This window comes from Cibotium barometz, chromosome 4 (assembly GCF_041138505.1).
Source record: "Cibotium barometz isolate CiBa-2024 chromosome 4, ASM4113850v1, whole genome shotgun sequence".
NCBI lineage: Eukaryota > Viridiplantae > Streptophyta > Polypodiopsida > Cyatheales > Cibotiaceae > Cibotium > Cibotium barometz.
In genome coordinates this window covers 1,539,059-1,566,873 of record NC_141049.1, presented here as the reverse complement: position 1 = coordinate 1,566,873, position 27,815 = coordinate 1,539,059, and the positions used below count along the sequence as shown (strand labels likewise).

Here is a 27,815-nt window from a genome sequence, read left to right as displayed (position 1 = left end):
CAGCTGTTCTGGGGCATACATCTAGAATGCTGTCTCTGTCCAGGCTGAGTATGTGGATATGCCTCTCTTGCTGCATCATGTAAAGTCTCTGTCAGTATATGGGTCAACTCCTCCAAAGGTCTCCCTGGCTCCTCTGTGTACAGACGTCTATAAATCCCATCTGTGTAGACAGCATCAGTCTCTGAGGTAAAAGTATATCGAGTGTGATCTGCCCCTCGTGTCCTCTGAGCTGTGGTAAAGTGAAAAGAGATAGTCAATGTCAACAATGCATGATCCACTACTACCCCAATGGGCCGAGATCCAACTGTGAAGTCCTCAATGCATGAAACAAAGCTGGGCATAGCCATAACATAATCCACTGTGCTAGCACCATGTCTATGTGGAAAGCAAGTAAATCCAGCTGCTGACGGAAACCTCTGCAAGCCATTAAGTATGGCCAACCCATGCGCAGTCCCCATATCTACCAAATATCTCCCATACTCTGTGCACTCCACATCCTGTGAGCGTCTGTCTAATCCCATATCCAGAGTGTCCAACTCTCTCAGCATCTCCTCCGAGGTATCATAAAAGGCTGTCTGGCGGTTGCCCGTCCGGGCATTAAAGTCCCCTAACAGGATGATGTCTCCATCCCTAGAGAACTCCCATATGTCATCATCTAGCACAGAGAAAGGAGACTGCCCTCTAGGTGCTGCATATGTCGATGTACTAGGAGCAAAATAGCATATGGCAATATACAGGAATCTGCCTGTGTCGGCCCTCAGTCTCACCCACATATATCTGGCCTGATCATCTCTCCGAACTATGTGTAGAAGCGGTTGCAGCTCCTCCCTGAAAAGAACTGCCACCCCTCCTGATCCTCTACTACTGTGTACCGATCTCGTCCCTACTCTGCAAGCTGTCTCCCATCTGTATCCTGTCACATGTGGCATCATCTGACCAGGGGCCTGGTGAGTCTCCGAGTAGAAGACTATATCTCTATCTCTAAAGCTGTCCTCAAAGGCACCTACATCAAGTCTGAGGGATCCATTGCAGTTCCAGGCTGCCAGCTTTAATTTGGTCCCATAGGTCTCGCACCGTCATGTAGAGCGTCGCTCCACGATGACCACCCTCCCTTCTCTATAAAATGCTATCTTACCCTTTTCTCTTGCTGCTCTAATCTCTGGCATGACTTCCTTCATATGTGCAAGCTGTGAAAGAGTAAGATCATCACCAAGAAAAATGCCTATATTCTTTAAAGTGGGTCGTCTCTTCAAGAACTCCTTCTTCGCCTCAATAGAAGGGAAGCGAAGTATGAGAGCTCTTTCCTTTGATGTTTCCCCGTTGCCTCCGCTTTTTTTGCCCACTCTCCAGGCTTTTGCGTGTGTCGGACTGTCAATCCCCATCAACACCATAAGCTCTTTCACCTCCTCTTCAACTTTATCCCCGTCTTTAAGGCCGGTAATCCTCACATGCAAAGCACGTGTACGTCTTCGTTGTTCCTCTTCCAAAGTCATGTTAATGATTGTAGGTGTAGGGGTTGTTATCTCCTTACCTTTACCCTTCTTGGCGACCTCTATCCACTTCTCCGCTTCATCCATCTTCTTTTGCGTCTTGGTGATGACTTCCACCCATGAGGAAGTCTTTGCTTCCTGTTGCTTCTCTTCTTCCTTAATTGCCCGTACTTGTTCCTTGATAACCTTGAGCTCTTCTATCATGGATGGCTGAATTTCACCTTCTTCAAGTCCACCATTTGCCTTGGCCTCTGCAAGCTCCCTCTGAAGAGCTGAAATTACGCCTTTGAGCGTGTTGACTTCCCCGTGAAGGTCTTTGACTTCCACTATGAGGTCCTCCTTCTCCTCTTTCCACCGCTTACCCTCATTGAATACCATTTGGAGAAAGTTTGCTTTCTCCTTCCACCATCCCTCCATCTCTGCCTTCCATTCCTTCATTTCCTTTTCCACATTTGTTATCCTCTTGTTTGTGACCATAAAGGTCGCCTTCGTCGGGTTGCGTAAGGGGGAAGCCATGGAAGAAGTGAGAGAGAGAGAGAGTTATGCTGCTGCCTTGGGGGCCTGAGCAAGGGTGGGGAAAGGGGGGCACACAGCCTAACGGATAGATAGACTGGCCATTGCCAGCAGACCTGTGCGGCGTACAGTGAACAGGGCAGCAGGCGGGGGAAGCGAGCAGGGTGGCGGCGGCGGACAGGGCAGGGTGGCGGCGGCGAGCAGGGGAGGCGGAAGCGAGCAGGGTGGCGGCGGCGAGCAGGGGAGGCGGAAGCGAGCAGGGAAGGGCGGCGGAAGCGAGCAGGGCAGGAGGCGGAAGCGAGCAGGGTGGCGGCGGCGAGCAGGGGAGGCGGCGGACAGGGAAGGGCGGCGGAAGCGAGCAGGGCAGGCGGCGAGAGAGAGAGAGAGAGAGAGAGAGAGAGAGAGAGAGAGAGAGAGAGAGAGAGAGAGAGAGAGAGAAGATGTGTAACTTTGCTATATACACACAAGAAAATCCTGAGAGAGAGAGAGGCTGTGGGGAGCAAGCTCAACCCTCAATACATGAGTTGCAGGGCAAGGGAGTGCACCACAATAGCTCTTAACTTGCAACAATTCACCATAATGGCTGCAAATGAGCCTTATTCAGCCCAAAATCCCACGCTTCCCCCTTCCCAGTGTGGAAAATGCACATAAATTTGACACTTGGCACATTTTTAAGCCTTTTCCACATGCAATCTTCCAAGCTAAAAATCTCTTGACTAGTTCACACTCTCACAACAGTCCTTTGCCAGCTTTTGGTCCCCTTGACATTCCGCACAAACTGACGCGAACACTTTTCAATTCCGACACTGCCCAAAATAGCAGTTTCCTAGATTTTAGGGATGATGTCATCTGCATTCCTTCTGGTCTCCTGACCATCTTTGACCACTATGGTCACTTCAGAATTTGCTTAGAATTCAAGATACATTCAAGTTCTAGTTCCAATCCAAATCCAAATCCAAAATCCAAGTCCAGATCCAGATCCACGTCTACATAAGTCCAAGTCCAAATCCATGTCTGAGCTATATGTCCAAGTTCCATGCCCAAGCTTCAAGCCCAAGTTCAAGCTGCAAGTCTTACTAAGTTCAAGCTTCCATGTCCAAGCTCTATGTCCAAGTTCTCCATGTCCAAGCTCTAGTTCCAATCCAAATCCAAGTGCCCAATCTTCAAGTAAACCTTCACGAAGCTTCTTGATACCAAGGTGGCAATGCTGGATGATATGGACAGCTGGTGGACGGCGGTGGCGGAGGAACCAGGCAGCGGAGGAGGGCGAGGCGACAGCGGAGGGTGGCAACACTGCACAGACAGAGCTGGGCGGCAAAGGTTTGTCCACGAGGTTGGTCCACAAAGTTGATCTTCAAAGAGTTGTTCTCCCTCATCAAAAGGAATGCAAGCTTCTTATATACTTGAAGGGGGTCCCTGCTTTTTGCCATGCCTTGCTTTGCTTTTTTCTTTTCCTCTTTAAAATATTTTATTAATAGTTAAATATGGCCAAAGTTCCTGATTTATGCTTTTGTAGCTTTAAGGCCTTGCTTTTTGGCCTGGAGCTGCTTTTTGGAAAAGTAGATTTTTGCTTTTTGGTTCGGCTCTTTCCAATGGTGCCGTTGGATCATGGTCAACCGTGTTTGACTTTTTGCTTTTTCTTGCTTTTTGACTAAGATGAGTAAACCTTACGGTTCCTGTCCCCATGCCTTCTTCCACCTGCATGGTGTCCGGGCAAGGGTTCCATCATGTGAAATAGAGCTCAGGGACCAAATAGTAACAGTAGTGCCTTGGTGAATAAATCTACAACGTTGTTGTGTGTAGAGACATAAACAAGGCTGATCTCTCTTGCATGCAACCTCTCTCAGACATAACGGTGGTGCACTTCAGTGTGCTTAGTACGAGCATGGAAAATTGGGTTCTATGCCACCGATAGCACTGTGACTGTGAATGAGAATGGGTGTCACCAGCCTGGACATTTCCCAGTCTGAAAGGGGTCTGGTGGACTCCAGGATGTTTAAATATTTGGAAAGTACAAGCTTTGGGAATGGGGGATTATCCTAGAATACAAAGGACCACACTCCTAAAATTTAGGAGAGTTGCTATTTTTGGCCCGACTCCGATGGAAATTCTGTTCGCGTCATTACATCTGGAATCGAGCAGATACCAAGAGTTGGCAAAATGTCTATGACAGAATGTCTACCAGTTGGGATATTTTTAGAGGTAAAGATTATGGAAGGACCCATCTCTTAGATTGGGACATGTGGCAAGAAAGTGGACCAAAGTGAGACAAGTGGCCTGACACTTGTTAGAAAAAGGATCAAAGTGAGACAAGTGGCCTCACACTTGTCACTTCAGCTATTGTGTGGCTCTCCACTTGTCATCGTAACCTTCTCTTGCCATTTTAGCTCATGGGAGGCCCAAATCTATAAATTGGAGCCCTCTCTCTTCATTAATGGAGGCTCTCTTGCTGCACACTAGCCACTACCACCGTTGAAGGTTTCTCTAATGATGGCTACTCTCTTTCTCTCTCTCTTGAAGGCTGCCCATGAAGAATACCGGCTGTTGGGGACTGTTTTGGAGGCTTCCATCGCGAAGAAATACTGAAGGCAAGGGTATTCAATCATTTATTATGATTTCTAGCCATTGTATGTGTTGCACCAGCATTTGTACTTGCTGTACCTGCTGTACCAGCCACTGTACTTGCTGTACCTGCTGTACCAGCCACCGTACTTGCTGTACCAGCCACTGTACTTGCTGTACCAGCCACTGTACTTGCTGTACCTGCTGTACCAGCCACCGTACTTGCTGTACCAGCTTCTGTACTTGCTGTACCTGTTGTACCAGCCATCGTACTTGTTGTACCAGCCACTATACTTGCTGTACCAGCTTCTGTACTTGCTGTACCGGCTGTACCAGCCACTGTACCTTCTGTACCAGCCATTGTACCGGCTGTACCAGCCATTGTACCTGCTGTACCGACTGAATGGAGAGTTGTACTTGCTGTACCCTTTCTATTGCATGAAGACCCGTGGTTTTTGGGGAAGAATCAGTACCCACACGGAGGTATATGGATTATATTGTTGGCTCGGCATTTCTACAACCTATGTTCCAGCTCAGTTGCCTTGTGTTGGGCTGTGTTATGGCATTTGTATATGGATAATCCGGCATCTCCCGTGGGGAGAGTAAGGCCCTCAAAGCTTGTACATGATATTATTCTCCTTGGGTAATAAAATACTCCAAGGGGGGGGTCGGCCCATTCCGGCCTCTATGCGGTGTCACATGTGCAAGATCCATTTTCAGCATTTGTGGATGTTTTGTCCAGCTTTATGTTTTATGCAAAGTGATGATGGATATGTGTTAAGGCTGTGGCCATGTTTAAATGTTTTAATATGCATTGATGGTATCAACAAGTGTGTCAAAGGCCCTAGTCCCCTGGGCACCCGCTGCGAGTTACATTGGTATCAGAGCATAGGCTTTCTTGGAAGCGGAGGCTTCCTTCTATCAATAAGGAAGAGAAAAGATCTCAAGTGGGGACCACACTTACCATCATTGCTGTTAAGCATGGCCAGCCGCTTCATAGCTTATGAAGCAAGAGCATGAGCAGTAGACAGCTTGTTGATCTAAGGATTTATGAATTCACAGAATTTTATCGTGGAAGTGTGAAGTTGGCTTTATGTGCACACTTTCCATATGGATATTGTGGATTATATTATCAAGCTTACAGGCAAGCTATATGGAGATATATCTCAGGATATCTTAAGGATATGGTGACGAGATATTTCTTTTGGCTTCATGACCAACCTGGCAAAGAAAAGCTAAGTATACTTTGAGTTTGCAAAGTTAGTGCTTTTGCTATGAAGTGTTTTTGATGTTCACTAACCCTTGTATAGCTATGCAAGGAGAAAGGTGTTGTTGTTTGCCTTGAGATGGTTTCAGGGAAACATTGTTTATGGCTCCCTTTATTGGGATGGAATATATCTATGGAGATTTCTTTCTTGGACGAGATTTATATAGATATTGGGCTTAACAGGCAATTTCTATGGACGAATCTGTCCAAGTTTATAGAGAAGAAATCTTTGAATATCTCATGGATATGATGCTTTTATGGATAAAGTCCACCTCTACTCCAAGGTGTGTGGTTAGCACGGAGTATGTGGTAAGAGTTATGGTATACAAGGATTATGGTATACAGGTGTATGGATTCCTGGACTTCTTTTCTAGGGATTTGGATCCATCCTCAGGTTTATGGATTATGTTTATGACTCCCTTTTACTGGGATGGATTATTCTTTATGGCTCCCTTTATTTGGGATACATTGGACTTATGGAACTCATGGTTCACATACCTTGTGTAGTGTTCTCTTGTCTTACGTGCTCTCTTGAAGATTGTTTCTACCATGTGTGGGTGGAACAATAGAGAGCAGATGGAAGGGAACATGGGCACTTCAAAGGGTAGTGACAAGCACAACATACCCTGTGTAGTGTTCTCTTGTCCTACGTGCTCTCTTGAAGATTGTTTCTACCATGTGTGGGTGGAACAATAGAGAGCAGATGGAAGGGAACATGGGCACTTGAGAGGGTAGTGTGAGTTGGTAGCCGAAATGCCTACAAACTATTGGTGGCCGAAATGCTTATAAACTATGTGTAGCAGAAATGCGTATGGAACACCAGGTTATCTATGCCTGCGAGTGATTGTTTTCAGGACTCCTTGTTTAGCCGCCCTGTGTAGTATTTCTCTTGTCCTAAGTGCTCTTCAAGATGTTGCTACCTTGCTTGGTAGAACATAGAGCCAATGGTAGAGAATATGGGCACTGAAGTCGGGCCGGGCGTCAAGGTAGCTCCTTGGTGATCTACATCGACATACCATTGTTTTCTAAATGCTGAATTTCATATGCATTGGCATGGAGGATTTGGCAATGGATACCCGTGAAGCTATGTATTGAATTTCTCCAATAATAATACAATTTACTCAAGGGAGGGATCGGCCGTTTTGGCTCATTGTGTGTCTCTTGTAAGCCCACCTCTCATCCAAGGTGTGTGGTCAGAGTACCAACACGGAGTGCAAGTGGTAAAATGGACATGACGGGACTTACGTCTATGCCAAGGGTCATGTGGACCGATGTCTTGTTGGAAGGAGACTTATTTTGTCTCGCCCATTTACTTGGGACATGGATTATGATATCTCGACTTATGGGACTGATTTGTCTCGCCCATTTACTTGGGACATGATTATGATATCTGGACTTATGGGACTGTTTTTATCTCGCCCATTTATCTTGGGACATGATTTTGATATTGGTATTATGGAGACTTATTTAGTCTCGCCCATTTCTTTGGGACATGGATTCTTCAGTTATATTGGATTTTTTGAGACTGTCTCGTCTCGCCCAATCGATGGGACATGATTATATCTTGAATATATGGCTTGAAGCTTAAAGTTGCGGACAACTTTTAAGAAGTTGGGAAGGATGTCACCAGCCTGGACATTTCCCAGTCTGAAAGGGGTCTGGTGGACTCCAGGATGTTTAAATATTTGGAAAGTACAAGCTTTGGGAATGGGGGATTATCCTAGAATACAAAGGACCACACTCCTAAAATTTAGGAGAGTTGCTATTTTTGGCCCGACTCCGATGGAAATTCTGTTCGCGTCATTACATCTGGAATCGAGCAGATACCAAGAGTTGGCAAAATGTCTATGACAGAATGTCTACCAGTTGGGATATTTTTAGAGGTAAAGATTATGGAAGGACCCATCTCTTAGATTGGGACATGTGGCAAGAAAGTGGACCAAAGTGAGACAAGTGGCCTGACACTTGTTAGAAAAAGGATCAAAGTGAGACAAGTGGCCTCACACTTGTCACTTCAGCTATTGTGTGGCTCTCCACTTGTCATCGTAACCTTCTCTTGCCATTTTAGCTCATGGGAGGCCCAAATCTATAAATTGGAGCCCTCTCTCTCTTCATTAATGGAGGCTCTCTTGCTGCACACTAGCCACTACCACCGTTGAAGGTTTCTCTAATGATGGCTACTCTCTTTCTCTCTCTCTTGAAGGCTGCCCATGAAGAATACCGGCTGTTGGGGACTGTTTTGGAGGCTTCCATCGCGAAGAAATACTGAAGGCAAGGGTATTCAATCATTTATTATGATTTCTAGCCATTGTATGTGTTGCACCAGCATTTGTACTTGCTGTACCTGCTGTACCAGCCACTGTACTTGCTGTACCTGCTGTACCAGCCACCGTACTTGCTGTACCAGCCACTGTACTTGCTGTACCAGCCACTGTACTTGCTGTACCTGCTGTACCAGCCACCGTACTTGCTGTACCAGCTTCTGTACTTGCTGTACCTGTTGTACCAGCCATCGTACTTGTTGTACCAGCCACTATACTTGCTGTACCAGCTTCTGTACTTGCTGTACCGGCTGTACCAACCACTGTACCTTCTGTACCAGCCATTGTACCGGCTGTACCAGCCATTGTACCTGCTGTACCGACTGAATGGAGAGTTGTACTTGCTGTACCCTTTCTATTGCATGAAGACCCGTGGTTTTTGGGGAAGAATCAGTACCCACACGGAGGTATATGGATTATATTGTTGGCTCGGCATTTCTACAACCTATGTTCCAGCTCAGTTGCCTTGTGTTGGGCTGTGTTATGGCATTTGTATATGGATAATCCGGCATCTCCCGTGGGGAGAGTAAGGCCCTCAAAGCTTGTACATGATATTATTCTCCTTGGGTAATAAAATACTCCAAGGGGGGGGTCGGCCCATTCCGGCCTCTATGCGGTGTCACATGTGCAAGATCCATTTTCAGCATTTGTGGATGTTTTGTCCAGCTTTATGTTTTATGCAAAGTGATGATGGATATGTGTTAAGGCTGTGGCCATGTTTAAATGTTTTAATATGCATTGATGGTATCAACAAGTGTGTCAAAGGCCCTAGTCCCCTGGGCACCCGCTGCGAGTTACAATGGGTGTGGCAGATTGTGATCCCACACGAAGATCTTTTAATAGTCTTTTGAGCCATACACACTCAATTGTTGCTATAAATGCTACTCTGTAGTCAGCTTCCTAAGATGAAGTGGTTGCTTCTTGCTCAACCAAGATATGCACGAAATACCCAAAAGAAAGCAATTACTACTAGTGGAAACTCGTGTGTCAAAACAACTAGCCCAATCGGAATCGTTGAAAGCATGCAGTTGAATATCCCCCCTCTCAACATAGAACAATCCAAGAGACTGGGTACCCTCTTGTAAGTACCTGCTGAAGACACGCTTCACAGCATGCCACTACTTAGATCCTAGGCTATGCATGAATCTACTCAGATGAGACACACCATGCTGAATGTCCGATCTCGTATTGCACAAGTAAATCGCCTTGCTAAAATCAAGGCATCAAATGTTGAATGTATGATCTCATATTGTACAAGTAAATCAAGCATCCAACAACCTGTCTATAAATCACCAGCATCATGAAGACTCAACCTAGCACCTAGTTCCATAGGAGTGGAAACATTTAACATGCTTACATCCTTCAAGTTTAAACCTCATCAACAGCCCTTTTATGAACTTGGACTACGACATAACAATGCCATTATCACGTTGGATAAATTGTATACTCGAGTAGTAGTGCAACGGACCCAGATCTTTGACGAATGTAATTCAGCTTTGAATGCTGAAATATTGTCATCATTAAGTCCCGTGAGTAGCATGTAATCCACATAAAGGATGAGAACAATCGAATCCTCTCCATCCTTCCTGTAAGGTCCCCGGGGTCCATCCCCCTAGACCTAGCCTTGGAACTGTCTAACAAGAAACCACGTAGGAGCAAGGCTTAAGGCTCACCTCCCAGCCATAGAGCGAACATCCCCTACGGGCCATGCTCAACGATGTTAGATCAAACGATCGTAATAACTTATGAGCCTAGGTTTCACTTCTATGGACTACTAGGTCTTATAATTAGACCCAATGCTTTTATAAGCTTTTAACCCTATGATTACTTATAACTATGCCTCCACTTACAAGCCTCCCACGTTAGGGATATCACCCCACTAGGCGCCCCATCTCCAGCCTCCATCCTAACCGCCAGGTTATTGGGCTTTGAGATTCCTCACAGATTTCCATGTAGCCTCTCTCTCACACCTTCCCCTCCACTTAATCAAGCACTCATCATACGCAAAACGTCTTAAATGCTTAGTACGTTGATCTTGAACCGCTTCGGGTTCGCGGGGAATATACACGGTTCGTTCTTCCTGAACTTGTTCCTAAATAGAAACCATCATATAGAAATCACGTAATCGTGCTTTCAGTCTATTAACATCAAAGACAGGATGAACCCAATCTCTCAAGGAAGTTCTAGGCGGTACACAACATCACTTATCTTCATTTCGATCCTAAATGTGTTGGATGTTGCAAGAGAAGCTTTGCACACAGACACACAGGCACACACAACTCCAACAGAGAGTAATGTGAGAGAGTCATAATGATAAAATGTGAAAGTACAAAGTACTATAAAGTCTAGATCTAAAAGACCAACACACAATCAGTGTGTTTACATGGGGAAAAACCCATGCCCAGCCATGGTAAAAAGTGCCTATGAGTAGACTAGTTCACACCTAAACTTCTATGAGGAGAAATGGCTAACAAGCCTCCCTAAAGTGAATGATGTGAACATAGACAAGTTGTAGCAGACTACCGTAGGTTTAAAGCTTTGCGAAAAACTTCAAACTTCTCTCTAGAAAGAGGCTTTGTAAATCCATCTCCCATTTTGGCCTGTGTAGGCACATAAATCAAGTCAATCTCTCCAGCATGGAGCCTTTCCCTGACATAATCAAGGTAGTTCCAAACGTACGAAACGGTACGAGTTTAGTACGTGGTACAAAACGTTGATGACGATAAAGTACATAAAAAACGTTAAGTACATTTCAATGTTAAAATTGTATATATATATATATCTTTTAATAGACAAGTAAGAAGTGAAGTTTGCACACATTGAACATTCTAGCAAATATACTAGAGTCTAGACTCGGAGTCCATAATCAAGACATTCACAACACAGTGCACACAAACATTAATTCTTAAGTCTATAATCTATCGAGTTGTAAAGTCCTTAGTCTACACATACCCAAATAAAGTTCACACCATGATTGGAAGAGTGAAAAAAAAAACCACATGATTGGAACGTTTTGAACCATGCCAGTTGAAAAAATAGCAAACTGAGAGTTTTTTATAATAAAAAACGTACTTAAATGTATGAGAGTTCAAAACGTCCTATATCATTTAGGATGTGTTTTTTATCCTAGCTTGGACATAAAGTAATGTACCTCGATATGCTTTGTGCGAGCATGAAATACAAGATTCCGAGCAACGGCCAAAGCACTCTGACTCTCAATGTAGAGGGTGGTAGTAATACCAAGATCAAGTGATAAACGCCGTAGCCAAACACATTCCACAGCTGTAAAGACTGTCCTATATTCAGCTTCACAGCTAGAAGTGGCCACTGTAGGTTGCTTCTTGTTGAGCCAAGAAATGCATGAACCACCAAGAAGAAAATAGTTTCCACTGGTAGACACTCACGTGTCATGGCATCCTGCCCGGTCTCTGTCTGTAAAAGCAATCAAGCACAATGTAGACGAGCTACCATAAAGCAGCGCAAAGTTAATGGTGCCTTTAAGGTAGCGAAAGACACGCTTACATGCTTGCCAATGCTAAGTGTCAGGGCTATGCATGAATTTGCTCAATTGTGAAACAGTAAACTGAATGTCCAGACAGGTAGCACATAGATAAATAAGGCATCCCATAGCCAGCTAATAAGTGATGGCATCAAATGGCTCACCAGCATCCTCAAGTGAAAGTTTTAAACCTGGTTCCATAGGAGTACACAAAGCAACAAGCTTATGGCCGCAGGCATTTTCAGCCAAAGGTGAAAAAGCATGGAAGGATGCAAACACATCTAATTTGGCTTTCAAGCCATATATCCAAGTGAGCTAAGTGTAGTCATCAATGAAAGTGACAAAATATAGATGTCCCCCAAGAGATGGAGCTTGCTTTGGGCCACAAACATCACTACGCACAAGCTGCAATGACCGAGTAGCTTGCATAGTGCCATTCTTGGGAAAAGAATGTCAATGCATCTTCCCAAGTAAACAACCCTCGCATACATGCATAACAGGGAGCTGCAAAGGAGGCACCTCATGAACCATGTTATGCTTTTGCAACCGCATAGAGATGGGAAATTAGGTTGACCAAACCGAGCATGCCACAACTTAGTCACGTAGAATTGTAGGGGTAGAGACAGCAATACCATCATGAGACTCTTGTATCCTGTCATACATGTCCACCTTGTACAAACCACTGTACAATGTACCAAACATGACAATAGAATCTACATCTTGACGATCATGCACAGAGCAATAGTGATCAAAAAACCGAACTTTAAACCCAGTTTTAGCAAGAGCAGATACAAAGATGAGATTTTTACGAATTCTAGGTACATACAATGTGTCACATAAAGTGAAAATGTCACCATTGCATGCTGCCAAATCTACATTCTCAATGCATGTAATGGCATTCGATGCATTATTAGTGTACATCACTGTACCACCGTTAGGTGCATCCTCCAAAGTGGCAACATGAAGTGATGTGCTTTGTAGCACCGCTATCAAAATACCAAACACCATCAAAAACTAACATATAGAAACAAGGCATAGATGGGTTACTACATGTGACAATCAATGCATAGCCATCATGGGCCAAGTTGGCCTCTTCCCTAGTGTCATCCGTGGTAGCAACCAAACCTTGCTACTTTTTCTTTTACTCACTCTTTGTCAAATCCCCACCGGATCTCCTTGTGGAACGCTCCTGGTACGAGACTCGAAACCTGCAAACAAACAAACAACATGGGGGTGCAGGCCTGACTCACCTCCCAACCATGACAGCCGTGGGCAAGCCCACAGTCTTGGCTGTCCCCACCGAGCCACGAGCTGAGCTAACTAGGTTGACATCTCCTCGCGACGTCCCATACCGCCACGAAGCTACCCTCGCGGGCCTCGAGATTGCTGCCGGCCTCGGCTACGTAAAGCAAGTGCACGTCTGCACTAGATCCAGGCTCCAGACCATAGAGCTCTCACAAATCACGCGAGACTCTATATGACTAATGACTAACCTTGGCCACCCTTTTATAGGCTCTTGGCTGGTCATCGGGCGTCCACACTTGGGTGCCCACCCGTTAGTCTATCCCTAACTCAGCTCGCCAATCAGCCTGCCTATGCACGACCGGGCGTCCGATTGACGAGCGGTCTGCACCCCAACGACCAGGAGAACATCCTAGACAAAAAAAAAAAAAACGTCCCCCGAGGCGGTCCGGCACGCAAATCGAGGCCGACGCCCCAAATTTGGAGACCCCGCCCCAAAATTTGAACCGTACACACTTACCAGGGTGCCCGCCTGTTAGTCTATCCCTAACCCGGCTCGCCAATCAACCTGCCTAGCTCCAAGCTTCCCCAAACCTTGAAGCTAGTCTTATGTGCGTGTAGCACACGGTAGATATACACTGTGCACATGACATACTCCCCTTCCTCTAAGAGCTCACTCCAGAGCTCACTAAAAAGCCAGGGTAATCTCTCTGAAGAGTAGTCAATGTCTCCCATGTAGAGTCCTCCTCAACACGATCCTTCCACTTGATCTTGTATTCCGTGACAAGCGTATTACGCAATCTTCTTTCACGAAATCCAAGAATCTTTTCAGGTTCGTGTGGAACAAATGTCATGTCCTCGACATTTATGATTTCTTGAGGAGTAACTAACTGGTCTATTCCACCCAGTACTTCCTTAAGTCTACTGACAAGATGAACTTTCACATAAGAAGGCAAATCCAATTCATATGCGACTGAGCCAACCCGTCGTGTAATACGAAATGGTCCACAGTATGTAGGGGATAATTTCAGAGATCGACCTGTCCGTAAAGTCGAATCTTTCGAAACTCGCAAACACCATCGTGCCTTCAGAGAACTCTCTTGGTAAACGATGTCTATTAGAATAAAATCTGTCTCGGTCTTGAGCACTTCTAATAAATTCCTTCGCAACTTGTAACATTTCTTGCATATCTTGCAAAAAATTGCATGCTGCATCATGCTGAAGTCCTGAGAATCCCACTGTAACAGGTGATCTAGATTGAAAACCATACATAAGCATGAAAGGACTAAAACCTATACTCGTATGCTTAGTACTGTTATATGCAAATTCTAACATAGGAAGATAATCCTCCCATGAACTCTCTCTTTTGGATACATACGCTCGAAGCATATCCTCCAAAATCTGATTCACTCTTTCAATCTGGCCATCAGATTGAGGATGATCTGAGAAACTCAAATTCAAAGTTGTTTCCAACTTCTCAAAAACAAGTTTCCAAAAATCACTCGTAAACTTAGAGTCCCTATCACTGACTACGTCATGCGGTAACCCGTACATAGGGATCAAGGTTGAAAACCATACATAAGCATAAAAGGAATGAAGCCTCTTGTCAAATGCTTATTATTGTTGTATACCTTTCCCACTACTCCGATTGCCGTTTTGAAACAAAGGCTCATAGCATATCTTCCAAAGTCTCATTAGTTTATTCAGTTTGACCATCACTCTGCAGATGATCAGACCGCTTGCCAAAATCCTACAATGAACTTATGGTTGCGATCACTGACTATCTACTCAGGCAAACCATAAAGCCTACATAATTACTCTATGAAGTAAGAAGCCAATTCATGACTCTTAATTGTAGACCGTGTTGGGAGAAACCTCGCCATCTTGGTCAGTCTATCCACGACTATTGAGATAGCATGAACTTCCCGATTCGTTCAAGGTAACCCAACAATAAAATCCATTGAGATACTTTGACATTTGGCTAGGGGAGATGCTATGGCTACTTTGCATTCTATTCTGGAGGAGGATTGTATCACTATATGACCACACATTGTCATCATGTGGCATCGCATGGATACTTTAGCTAGCTACTTTGGTACAGTTTTTTTTTCCATGATTCAATATTCATCATCGATACATTGTACTACCTTTTTGGTCTCATAGACCCTCTAGGTCCTTTGAACACAAAAATATATCTTTCTTCTTTCCTTCTTTCTCTATGGGTCGAGATAGAGGAGCACTATATTTTCAGATGCCAGTGTATTATGAGATATGAGGGAGGTTTCATTTCAGCTCTAGTTGGGATTTTATTATGTTGTTTCCATTATTATGTCACTTCATGGACACATTGTAACACTTTTGGTCTCATAAACCCTTTAGTCTTTTGTAGAAATTAATAGAACTCTCTCTCTCTCTTTTCCATGGCTCAGTATATCCATGGTACCATTGTATTACTTTTGGTCTCATAGGCCCTTTAGTCTTTTGTAGAAATTAATAGAACTCTCTCTCTCTCTCTCTCTCTCTCTCTCTCTTTTCCATGGCTCAGTATATCCATGGTACCATTGTATTACTTTTGGTCTCATAGGCCCTTGGGGTCTTCCGTAGACGTTAATGTAACTTTCTCTCTCTCTCTCTCTCTCTCTCTCTCTCTCTCTCTCTCTCTCAGCCACATTCCCACTCCCAGTGGATCTGCAGAGCCTTCTACAAGCTACCCCCATGCTTGATATCCTTGATGGCCCCCTCCTCCTACAAGGGGGTTAGCTCCATAGGCTATATGATGATATACCTAGATGAATCTAGGAACATGCCCAAATTCACCTTTTGAGAATGTGCATGTTATATACTCATGGTAATCAACCCACAAGGCTATATAACTATCAACTCCATTACGCATAGTATGGACTAGATACTACGACATCCCCACTAACGTCATCAGTGCCCAATAGCGGGTGTAGAACTTTGTATCAAGATATGCTCACACACGCACTCCACACACAGACACACACACACACACACACACACACATAAGAGCATATATTCACACAAAGACCTTCGTACTAAGTTTCTGTCAAACCTCCGGCGATGCAGGGCAAACTCAGCCATAATGAAGCCTAGCTGATCCTATTTTGTATCATATGGCTCGGATTTGACATACCCAGCTCATAGCTCTAGTCTTTGGGCTCATAGACCCATTGAGTCGTTAAGACGTTTAATATAACTTTCTTTCTTTCTCTTCTCTATTTTAAGGAACAAGCATGTGATACCTGATAACATTTCAGCAGCTTTGTCTCAAACTCACGCAATTTCTTTACTTCTTTTGACACTTGCATTTCCAACTCCTTTTGGGTTGGTAAACGTATTCGATACCTAGCAACAGAATGCCATAGTTATAGACAAAGTTAGATTATCACAGCAATGAGTTCAACAGATCTACATTACTAATCTAGGTGTACAGAGACTAGACCAATAAGAAAACAAAGGATGCCCCTTAAGAGCTTTACACTTGGCTACCACGATCATGGGACACATTTTGAAGATGCCCCCTGGATTCCCTATGTGTAACATATTGCAACACAAAACTCCCATTATCCCTCCCCCCTGCACAGGAACTTTCAAACTACTTTACAGATTTCATAACGCAATTTAACAGTGCCAAGCACAAGGCCAGCACCATGAGCTTGACTTCTCCACACTGGAAGCCTACACGTTGAATGCAGTGGTACTATTCCACTTACCCAGGGACAATATCTTTGAAAACAGCTAGCAAGGAGAGCATCGCCATTCTGGCTATATTTGCATCCTTATCTGTGCAAAACCCTTGCAACTCTGTTAGAGACTCAATGTTGTTCTCTGGATCAGCAAGCACTGCTGTTCCAAGCTCAGCCATACGAGCTTTCACTTCTTCCACCCTCTCATCTTCAGACATATCCTGCTTCAATTCTTCCTGCAGAATCAAATTGACAAAATATTGATCACTAATGCAGTTCTGTACCTTATATGTTGACAAGAATAGCTCAGGTGAAAACTTAAAGGATTACAATAAATTTCAAATCAAGTAGACGTGCATTGTAGAAATAATTGCATTTACCAATGCCAAGATGTGTGATGCCATGGCAGCATGATCCAAGGCTTTTTGTGCCTTCTTCTGCTCCTTTTTAAGATCAGTTTTTGAGAGCTTCCTTCTCCCCTCAGAATTCGGTGCCACCTTGTCAGCTTGGACTGGCATGCTGCCAAGTATAGATGGTTTTTGTGAGGTGCCTGTAGATGCATTCCTTCTTACAAGCACCTTCCTCTCTTCAAGGCTCAAAGAAGCTTCCCTTTTATCTATTGAGGCAAGCAAGCAGACATTAGATGAAGAATGTGGGGGAGGGGAGGCAAATTATCTCATACTTTTCTTCAAAATTGATAAGGATTTGTTAGCATAAGACTCTTTACAAACAGGAAAGAGGGCGACAATGTAACACAGCAGCAATACTCCGATTTCTTTGTGCCTACAAAAGAGGAATTTGACCGGCTCATATCTATTCATTGAAAAGCCTTTGTACGGTAATATATATGCCGTCATAAGGCCAGATGAATCTGAACTTACGAATAATTTTAAAAGAAACAAGAGAATCACCACAAAAAAAAAAACAAACAAACAAACAAACAAACAAACAAACAAAATTAAAAAAAGGCTTAATAGAGACACCCGAGAAAAAATAATAATAATAATAGTAATAATAACTTACAAAAATAGACAAATACATAGCTAAATCACACACACACAAATTCTTTATTGAACCACAACAAAAGAATTTCTAACAAACAAGCTAAACAAATTTTTAATGACTAATTAGCAAAACAACAAAAAGTGCAATCATGAAGTATAAGATCATCAACTTCATCATGCATGGCATGGAGTAGGTGCTACGACATCCCTACTCACGTCATCAGCGCCCCAAAGTAGTTGCAGGTTTACATATATAAAAAAATGTCCTAACCAAGAGGGCACGATTTTTATTCAGAGACCAACAACGAGCTGAGTTTCTATCACTTCTCGGGAAGTGAAGGGCACACTCAGCCATGATGAAGGCTAGCACTTACAACTAGACTAGCAAAAACAAATCACTTCCCTATTAAAGCAATGATAAATAACAACCAAGAGCTAAAAAGATCTAAACACAAAATGGGCTTTTAAGCTCCCCATTTTTGTGAAACTTACTACTTATAATCTTAAACATCCCAAAAGCAAAAATCTCAAAGATATATCTACTTCGATTCAGAAAAACGAACTTTGCTTAAAACCTTTTTAAAGCAATAATCCTGTTGCACAAGCAAATTGGTAAGTTGAGAATCTAAATAACTGAGAAGAGACAACACCATATTTAGTTATTTTAGAAATGTTAGAAGTGAAGTGAGACATTCTTATGATATTTAAGTTGGAATACTCGGGTTGTAAATGTTTATCATATATACTACATCTAAACCAACACAAGATTGAGAAATCTTGAGGTTCAAAAAAGAACAATGGTCATTATTTGTAGTGCAGTTAAGTTCACAAAACTTTATTCATTGAAAAGCCTTTGTAGGGTAAGACCACCACTTCAAAAGATGCATCAAGGACCGTTAGATTCAAATGGTTTTAGCCCAATTGATTTTCACCATTTAACCATGTCCCTTTTTGCTTGCCAGTGGGTTATTTGAGTGGATGTCCAGGGTGATTGACAGCCAGAGGTAGACCAAAAGGTAGATTGTAGGGACTCACGAGCTCTGAGTGTGATGGTGCAAAGGAGTTTTTTCTTGATGTCATGTTTAAATAGATGTTGTGTGTCCTCTGCCACGTCTATTGCTTGCAAAAAGGACTAAAATTAAGAAAAGGATGAGAATTGAATTTTGTAGCCGGCCAAAAATGCACCTATCATAAAGGTGCTACAAGTTCTCAGCACAGGGGGGCTCTCTTGTACCGCACTTAGTATTTTGCAATAGGAAATTCAATGTGTGGGGAAGATAGCACAAAGGGATCAAGAGGTGTTGGGTCTTTCAAGCGAGGATAGGTTAGATGGGTCCAATTATTCTTTGTGGAGCTTTATGATCAAAAGCATATCGGTAGCCATGGGATTGTGGAAGGTTCTCACAAGTGATGAACCTCATCCTTCTTCAGTAGAACCTCATCCTTCTTCAGTAGAACCATCCACAAATACCAGAATTGTTGCTCGGGTGGTTGCAGCAGCTGGTCTACAGGTTTATGCACCTACTCCGGAACAGTGTAGGTGGGACTCCAAAGATGCCCCAGCCATGTCTATTATAGCCCTTTCAGTTAAAAGATCAATCATTCCTCAGACTTCCAAGCTTGCATGGGAAGTCCCAGAATCGATGTTTCAGACCCGTAAGGAAGCCAAACTTGAAGCGGGAGTTGGACAATCTGCACATGGATGGAGGAGAGTCTATGGTTTGATCATTTGACCAAGGTGAAGGATCTCAAAGAACAACTACACAACATAGATGAGGTGATTCTGGATAGGCAGCTCGTCACCACTACCTTAAACTCTTTACCTCAGTTTTCATACTTCTCTTAATCTTTCCATGAGAGGTGGAGGCAACCCAATCACTTTTGATGAGCTGGTAGGGTTACACTTACAAGAGGAGCAAACGAGGGTCAATCTATCAAATACCAGAGATGATCAAGCTTCTGTTTACAAAGGCAAAGCCACGCTGGATTCCGAGGATGCCATTTCAACACAAGGTGATACAACCAAGAAGAAAAAAAAGGGCAAATGTCACTATTGCCACAAACCAAGGCACTACATAAGTGAGTGCAGAAAGCGATTAGCCAATGAGAAGAAAGACGCTACAGAAGAAGCCGCAAATCCAGTCACCTCGAAAGGAGAAGCAAGAAGCCAAAATCGTTGATGAAGGCTGGGTGTTTTAGATCCAACATCTTCCACATTACCACGGGGGGGGAGGGGGGAGATTGGATTGTTGGGAATATTCACATTTAGTAGTGGAAATGTGTTAACAATTTAGGGGGTTAGGATAAATGTGCACTTAATGCACATACTTAAATAAAAGGTTAGAACCTTAGCCTAATAGAGTGACACCTAGTCACTCACTCAGAGTAAATGGACACATATGTCAGAATATGCAGCGGAAATGATATCCAAACTTGGGTAGACAAGAGCAAGTAGACTGCAGAAAATAATCAGCACAAGAAACACTGAGAGATGTGTGTAAACTCTTCTCTATACACAAGATCCCGGAGATAACTGAATGAGAAAGTGGAGGAGGATGGGGGGCAATATATACAAGCCCATGAGGGCAGTCGGCCTGCTCTAAAAGAGGCCCACGACTGGACAAAACCCACGACTGCTGAAAAATAGCAGTCGGCCAGCATCTGATGCCCCATGCCTGCACAGAACAAGTCGGCCAGCACTCAGACAGCCCACGACTGCTACAGATGCAGTCGGCCAGCTTCAGAGTGCTCCTGGCATCACCTGGCAGCCCTCCAGCCACTAGAAAAAAAATGGGAAAAATAGGGAAAAAATACGGGGAGTGTGGAAAAATGATATACGGGCGGGCACACCCACAACAGAGGCCCTGGTGTATACAAATAGACAGGAGATGACTTCTAACACCCCCTCTCAGCTCCTGGCTGTGTAACCAACCCCAGGGAGCTGGAGTGCCGCCTGAGCGTAGCCTGAGGTAGAGACTTCGTGAAGAGGTCCGCCGCATTGTCCTCCGTCGAACAATAAAGTAGCAAGATGTCACCCGCCAAGATCTTCTCACGAACAAAGTGATACTGTATCTCTATATGCTTGGTCCGGGCATGGAAAACCGGGTTCCGAGCAATAGCTATACAGCTCTGGTTATCACACTGGATGACTGTGGGCTCCCTCTGTGGAAACCCCATCTCGCCAAGCAGCCTCCGCAGCCATACAACCTCACAAGCAGCACCACAAGCAGCCCGATACTCTGCCTCTGTCGAAGAAAGGGCAATAGTCGGCTGCTTCTTGCTGCTCCAAGAAACCGCTCCTGAGCCGAGGGTAAAAGTGTATCCTGAAGTAGATCTCCTCGTGTCTGGATCTCCTCCCCAATCTGAGTCACTCCAACCTTGGAGCTTGACTCCATTCCCTCCTGTGTAAAAGAGTCCCAGATCCTTCGTACTCTGCAGATACCGCAAGATCCGCAATCCTGCGTCCCAATGAGTCTTCAATGGCGTCTGCATAAAAGAGCTCAACAGCCCCACGGAGAAGCTCAAGTCCAATCTGGTGTTCAGCAACCAGATCAATGAACCAACCAACTTCCGGTACTGCGAGGCATCAACTGGCTCACAAGGATCTGTAACGGTTAACTTTGTGTTCGGGTCCATCGGCAAAGTAATAGGCTTGCAGTTCTCCATCCCAAAGGCCTCAAGCAACTCATGAACATACCGCTGCTGAGAGACGAAAAACCCCCTCTGGGTCTGCCAGATCTCCAATCCCAAGAAGAAGTGGAGTAAGCCTAAGTCGGTCATCTCAAACTCCTTTGACAAGGCAGCCTTCGTCACTCCAATGTGATCCACATGACCGCCGGTGAGAATGAGATCATCCACATAAAGGATGATGAGTGTGACCATGCCGCGTTCCCGAAAGAGATACAGGTTCGGATCTGCAACCGATCTCTGGAATCCAGTCCGAATAAAGAAGGAATCAATCTTCTGATTCCAAGCCCGCGGAGCCTGTTAAGACCATACAAGGCCTTACGTAACCTGTAAACCATCCCTTCCGATCCTGGAACAATGAAGCCTGGAGGCTGCTCTACGTACACCTCCTCCTGCAGGTCACCATTAAGGAACGCCGATTTTACATCCATCTGGTACACGGGCCACCTCTGAGAAGAAGCAAGGGCAAGAACGGTCCGAATCGTGGTCATCCGTGCTGTCGGTGCAAAGGTATCCTCGTAGTCGATGCCTGGCCGCTGAGCATAACCCTTAGCCACGAGCCTGGCTTTGTGTTTGTCCACCGACCCATCAGCCGCGTACTTGGTCTTAAAGACCCATTTGACACCAATGACTGACCGCTTCGACGGCCTCGGTACCAACTCCCAAGTGTTGTTCTTCTCGATGGCGTCAAGTTCCACCTGCATGGCTTCCCTCCAAGTATCCTGTGAAAGGGCTTCCTTTACGGAAGTGGGCTCTTTATCCCGCATGATACGAGACATAAGAGCATAGTTCACTTGAAGAAGCTCCGCCGTGTTGCTTTTATCTCGAACTCGATGTGATCTTCGAGGGCCGTCCTCTGTGGTCCACTCGGAGGGTAGCTCCGTGACACCTGACTCCCGAAGGGTGTCCATCAACCACCTAGGTACTCGAACAGATCGTGGAGCCTCCTGTGGTCGCGGGGGCTCAACTCCAGCTGGGGGCTCAACCTCCTGTGATGACTGAGGTGGATCAACTGGAGTGGTAGACTGGGAATCATCATCAGACTCTGGATCTCCAAGAAGTGGCGGCTCCTCGACAGTGGATGCTGGAACATGCTCGTCAAAGACCACATCCTGGCTGACAACAATCTCGTTCCTCTCTGGATCATACAACCTGTATCCCTTGGAAAGAGAGTTATACCCCACAAATACCAGCTTGCGGGACTTGGAGTCAAGCTTCCCCCTCTGATTCTTCGGAATATGTACATACGCGTCACTCCCAAAGACACGGAAGTGCGAGACATCGGGTTTCCTGCCAAAATATGCCTCAAATGGAGTCATATGGGGTACAGAAGTCGTCGGAGAGCGGTTAATGGTATGGACAGCTGTCGCCACAGCCTCCCCCGATCTTCCAGCATGGTCCTCGCCATCTCCACCACTGTCCTGTTCTTACGTTCAACAACTCCATTCGCCGAAGGCGATCCGGTATTGGCCAATTCCCTCTTGATGCCATGATCTGCACAAAACCGAAAGAATACAGTCGAGGAGAATTCCCCTCCTTTGTCAGCCCTGAGAGTCTTGACCTGAAATCCAGACTCTTTCTCCACCATCACGTGCCAATCCTTGAACCGAGCAAAAGCCTGGTCCTTCTGTGAAAGAAAGTAGACCCACGTGAATCTGGTACAATCATCAACAAGCAGCATGAAGTAGAGAGATCCTCCCAAGGATGGTATCTGCTGTGGTCCACACAAGTCAGTGTGAATCAACTCCAAAGGTTTCGAAGCCCGCCTGGAAGCCTGCTTCGGAAAGGATTCCCTGTGCTGCTTACCACGTATGCAAGAACTGCAGCGTCCTTGCCTACTACCAACATCTGGCAAGCCAACCACCATCTGGTCCCGGAAGGCGCGCCGCAAAGCATCCACATTTAAGTGGCCAAAACGAAAGTGCCACAAGTCTCCGACCTGAGAGCCTGTCAGTGAGGAGAGGGTAGAGAGTTTGTAGATACCGTTCTCCACACCGCCTTCCCAAACAACTTTGCCTGTCTCACGGTCCCTTAGAGCAACGGAATGCTCCTCAAATTCCACCCGAAAGCTAGTCTTGCATACCTCATGCACTGACAAAAGATGAAAGCCCAGAGCAGGGACATAAAGAACACGGGAAGCATGCTTGCCCCCCTTGCCGTCGGGAATGATCTCCATCCGGCCCTCACTATGAATCGGAATAGTGGAGTTATCACCAATAAAGATACGACCTGACTGCCGCTTCAGATCCAGGAAGAAGTCACGGGATGGAGTCATGTGCCTGGAAGCACCACTGTCGAGAATCCATTCCCGAGTATCCTTTGCGGTGAAGCCAACCGCCTCCTCGCTCGAAGACGATGAATCATCGGAGTCCACCATCTCCAAGTGCACAAATGCCGGAGTCTTCGCAGCTGAGGCTGAGGACTCAGCACTCTTCCCTGTCCGCTTAGGGCACTTCCTCCAGTAGTGGCCTTTCTCGCCACAATCATTACAAGATCTTTCGGCCTTCAGCTTCTCTCGTTCTGGATCAGGCTTCTTCTCGGAAGACTTATCTGGTGAAGCCTTCCCTTTGCCCTTGTTGGTATTACGGCCTTTCGACCGTTGGCCAGTTAAGGCCTCCGAACCTCCGCCGTGAGGAGGGTTCGTGAAACGTTCCTCCTGGTCCAAGACCATTGGCACTAGCTCCTCCCAAGTAATGGTGCTGAGCCTGCCACTAGTGATCAACGAAGAATAGAAAGCGGAATACTGACCAGGCAAGTGGGAAAGTAACGTGATGGCCATATCTTCGGACGATATCTCTTTCCCAGCTTGAAGGACTTCCTGCTGAAGGGCCTGCAGCTTGTTAATGTGTTCCCGCATCGTCGAAGACTTTGCAGGGTTCATAACCCGCATCTGCACTTCCAAGGATATCCGCTTCATGGGTGACACCCTGTTGTACAAAGAAGCCAAGTGCTCCCATATGCCTCTCGCCAGCGTCATGTGCTTCACATGGTTGATCACCTGTGGTGTGCAATTGAGGAATATAAATGACCGGACCCTGGCGTTGACACAGTCCCACATTTGTGCCTGTGCCTCTCGGTCCTTCCTCGCTGATAAAACCTCCCCTTCCTCAGCTTCCGGCCTTGGCACCCCTTTGATAATAAAATCAGCAAGATCATGTGACTCCAAAACTAACTCCATCATGACCTTCCAGATGCCATAATTGGACCCGTCCAACTGCCGATCCACTGGGAACGTGGGGAGAGTCGGAATCTTCACGTGCTTCTCAGCCATCTCGAGTAAATCCGCCATCTCGGAGAGTAACCTGAAAGGGTGGGTGGGTGGGAAAAATCTGAAAATCAGAATATATGCAAGTGGCTGTCCAGCCCCTCTGCCCGCCTTCCTCTTGCACCTTCACTTCCCGTTCAGCCCGAAACAGTCCACCGATCAGCAACCTGTTGCTCCCCCTCTTGCTCAGAAAAACGCCCAAGATCTGCTAGAGCCTAGGGCTCTGATACCATGTCAGAATATGCAGCGGAAATGATATCCAAACTTGGGTAGACAAGAGCAAGTAGACTGCAGAAAATAATCAGCACAAGAAACACTGAGAGATGTGTGTAAACTCTTCTCTATACACAAGATCCCGGAGATAACTGAATGAGAAAGTGGAGGAGGATGGGGGGCAATATATACAAGCCCATGAGGGCAGTCGGCCTGCTCTAAAAGAGGCCCACGACTGGACAAAACCCACGACTGCTGAAAAATAGCAGTCGGCCAGCATCTGATGCCCCATGCCTGCACAGAACAAGTCGGCCAGCACTCAGACAGCCCACGACTGCTACAGATGCAGTCGGCCAGCTTCAGAGTGCTCCTGGCATCACCTGGCAGCCCTCCAGCCACTAGAAAAAAAATGGGAAAAATAGGGAAAAAATACGGGGAGTGTGGAAAAATGATATACGGGCGGGCACACCCACAACAGAGGCCCTGGTGTATACAAATAGACAGGAGATGACTTCTAACACATATGCACACACGGCACACTTGCTTTATGCAAGGTTGTATTAATTGAAGGTGTTTAACATTAATGAAAAATTTTGCTTCTAATCCATGACTCTCATTCCCTTAATCCATCATTAAACCCTTAATTCCTTTTTGTGCTTAATCTACTTGTGTATTTTAATGCTCTCTTCCTTCCTGTCTATGAGCACTCGTCAGCTTCTTTCTGTCAGAATACGCAGCGGAGATGATGACAAAATCTGGAAATACTAGAGCAAGAACAGTACAGAAAATAAACAGCACAAGAGAAGTAGAGAGATAGGCGTGTAACTCTGCTCTATATACACAAGAAGATCCTGAATACAATACAAAGTGGCAAGGGGCTGTGGGGCCACTTTACATGGCCCGCATACAGCAGTCGGCCTGCTCTAGGACAGCCGACAGGAGTCCAGAAGTGCCCACGACTGCATACACACTAGTCGGCCAGCTCATAGGGGTGTCAGCCAGCACCAAGAAGGTCCACGACCTGTCCACATACAGTTGGTCAGCACCACTAAGAAGACTGATGCAGTCGGCTACCAAATAGGACCTCCTACCACCACAGTACTGCCTCCCAAGCCACAAAAAAAATAGGAAAAATACGTTGTGTGTAGTTTTTTGGGAACCTCAGACTCAACTTGTACATGTGTACATGAGTGATGTTCGTGTTGTAATAAGGTCATGGGGGCACCCATTGACTCAGTGTGGGCGTTGTGGATGCAGCAATCAAGCATAGGGCTTTGATGGAGGTGTATGTGCAGAGACAATGTTGAAATTCTGGAAGCACAGGCTCGTCCAAAACGAAGCTGCTGAAGGTAGTGTTTGAATATGTGTGGGCGCGTCAAAAATATAATGGGCACTTGGAAGGTCGCATTTGAGATATGTGGAGCATGGAGAAAAAGGCAATGAGGGGCCATGTACCTTGGACTTGGTGTGAAAGGAAATAATATAGTGGCCATTTTTCAAAATTAAATAAAATAGGAAAAATGAACGTGGCCGGTATGCGTGGAGGTTTGAGAGGGCTGCCAGCGTGCGAATTCTCGAAGGCTGGCGAAGCATGGATGGCGGGCTTGTTGTTTTTGGGAGAGCGCAAGACAGAGGAGGGCCCGTGTGTTTTGGTGGCTAGCTGAGGAGGCCACCGTGTTGTTGAGGGGAGGACCTCACTGGGTTGCTGTGCAGGGGTCGTGTAGAGAGCTGGGAGACTCTCTGGGGGCCTCGAGCGTAGCAGGAGGCTGCAGAGAAGGCCTCGAAGGGCTAGGTGCTGCTGGTGAAAAGGCGATAGTGAGAGAGCAGCCGTGTGTGGGAGCCGCCCAGGAGCAGCAGCTGGAGGAGCCGTCACAGAGGACAGGTGTGGGCTGCAGTTGGTGATTAGCGGCTGGTAGCGGTGACTGGAGTTGCTGGCGATTTGCAGAGAGCCGCCTAGGACGTCGACACGTCAGCAGTTGGTAACTGGATACGTCAACGCAAGGAGGTTTGCAATAGAGAGGTGCAACGCAAGTGTAGAGGCTGGGCGATACTAGAGAAGAGAGAGAGAGAGAAAGAGAAGGTTGGCGTAGTGGTGGTCAACCAGAGAAGAGGAGCCTGGTTGACAGGCTGCAAGTGTGGAGGTCGCTGGCTGATGAACTGCATAGAGTGACTGGAGATGCCACCTTGTTGAGAGTCGCCCTGGGTCATTCTGCAGAGGAGCTGAAGCTACGTGTGAAGGGTGATGTGACGTGGTAAGAGACCACAAGGGAGACGCCCTTGAAGAGGGGTGAGTATTAGTGAAGATAAGCTGCTGGTTGACAGACTGGCAAGGGGCATGAAGGTAAAAGAGGGGAGTTTGGGAGTGGGGCCTTGCTTTGTTTCTGGCCGCCAGTGATGGCTACCGTGATAGATGGTTCCAGCTGGTAGGGGAGCTGCCTTAGTGTATGTGTTTTGGGCTGGCTGTTGTGCAGGCGACAGAGAGTGCCTTGCTTTGGTTTTATGCTTTGAGGACTGGCAGTGTGCTGGCAGGAGAGAGAGATCTTCAGCTGAGGTGCAGAGTAGAGAGTGAAGAGGTCTATTGCAGAGAAACAAGGAGCGAAGGGATTTGGAGCGACCAGGAGCCGAAGAGGACTGATTGCGAGTGGATGCCAGATAAAGCTAGTTCTGAGGTGTTTGAGACATCTGACTCTGTAAAGGTCAAGGTCTATGCTGAAATATAAGTCTTGTTCATGCTCTTTGGTCTGGTGTTCTGGTGTGTTTATATGCGTGTGTAGAAGTGTGGCATCCTATAAGGGCGTAGACAGCTCTACCGCTTCCGTGCCATCACTTTTTGGTGCCCCCACTGAGGAGCAGATTTCCTCTGGTTTGTGAAAGAGATAGGGGCTGTGTGAAGAAGGTTGGAAAGATGGCTCAAGATTTTCCGGAGTATTGGGGATTGCCACAGGAGAGTGCAGTCAGGTTTCTAGAAAAGATGGAGTTTACAGCCTTGATGAAGGACAGGGCAGCCCCGGAGATCCTTTCTCGAATTTTGACTTATTGCTTGCA

The 27,815-nt window shown here is 45.7% G+C and overlaps 1 protein-coding gene across 2 annotated transcripts in view; it reads right to left on the bottom strand.

Moving 5' to 3' along the window:
* The window catches only part of LOC147638792 (binding protein), a 79,120-nt gene that overhangs the window by 15,100 nt on the left and 36,205 nt on the right, over window positions 1–27,815 (bottom strand). For both annotated transcript variants that reach the window (XR_015263741.1, XM_086784420.1), the window contains exons 4-6: window positions 16,982–17,217; window positions 16,629–16,837; window positions 16,158–16,260 (exon numbers count right to left, since the gene is read on the bottom strand). Coding sequence is in view for 1 of the 2 variants with exons in the window: in XM_086784420.1 (XP_086640546.1) it covers window positions 16,158–16,260; window positions 16,629–16,837; window positions 16,982–17,217 (548 nt within the window). In the remaining variant the exon portion in view is untranslated. The remainder of the gene's footprint in view (window positions 1–16,157; window positions 16,261–16,628; window positions 16,838–16,981; window positions 17,218–27,815) is intronic.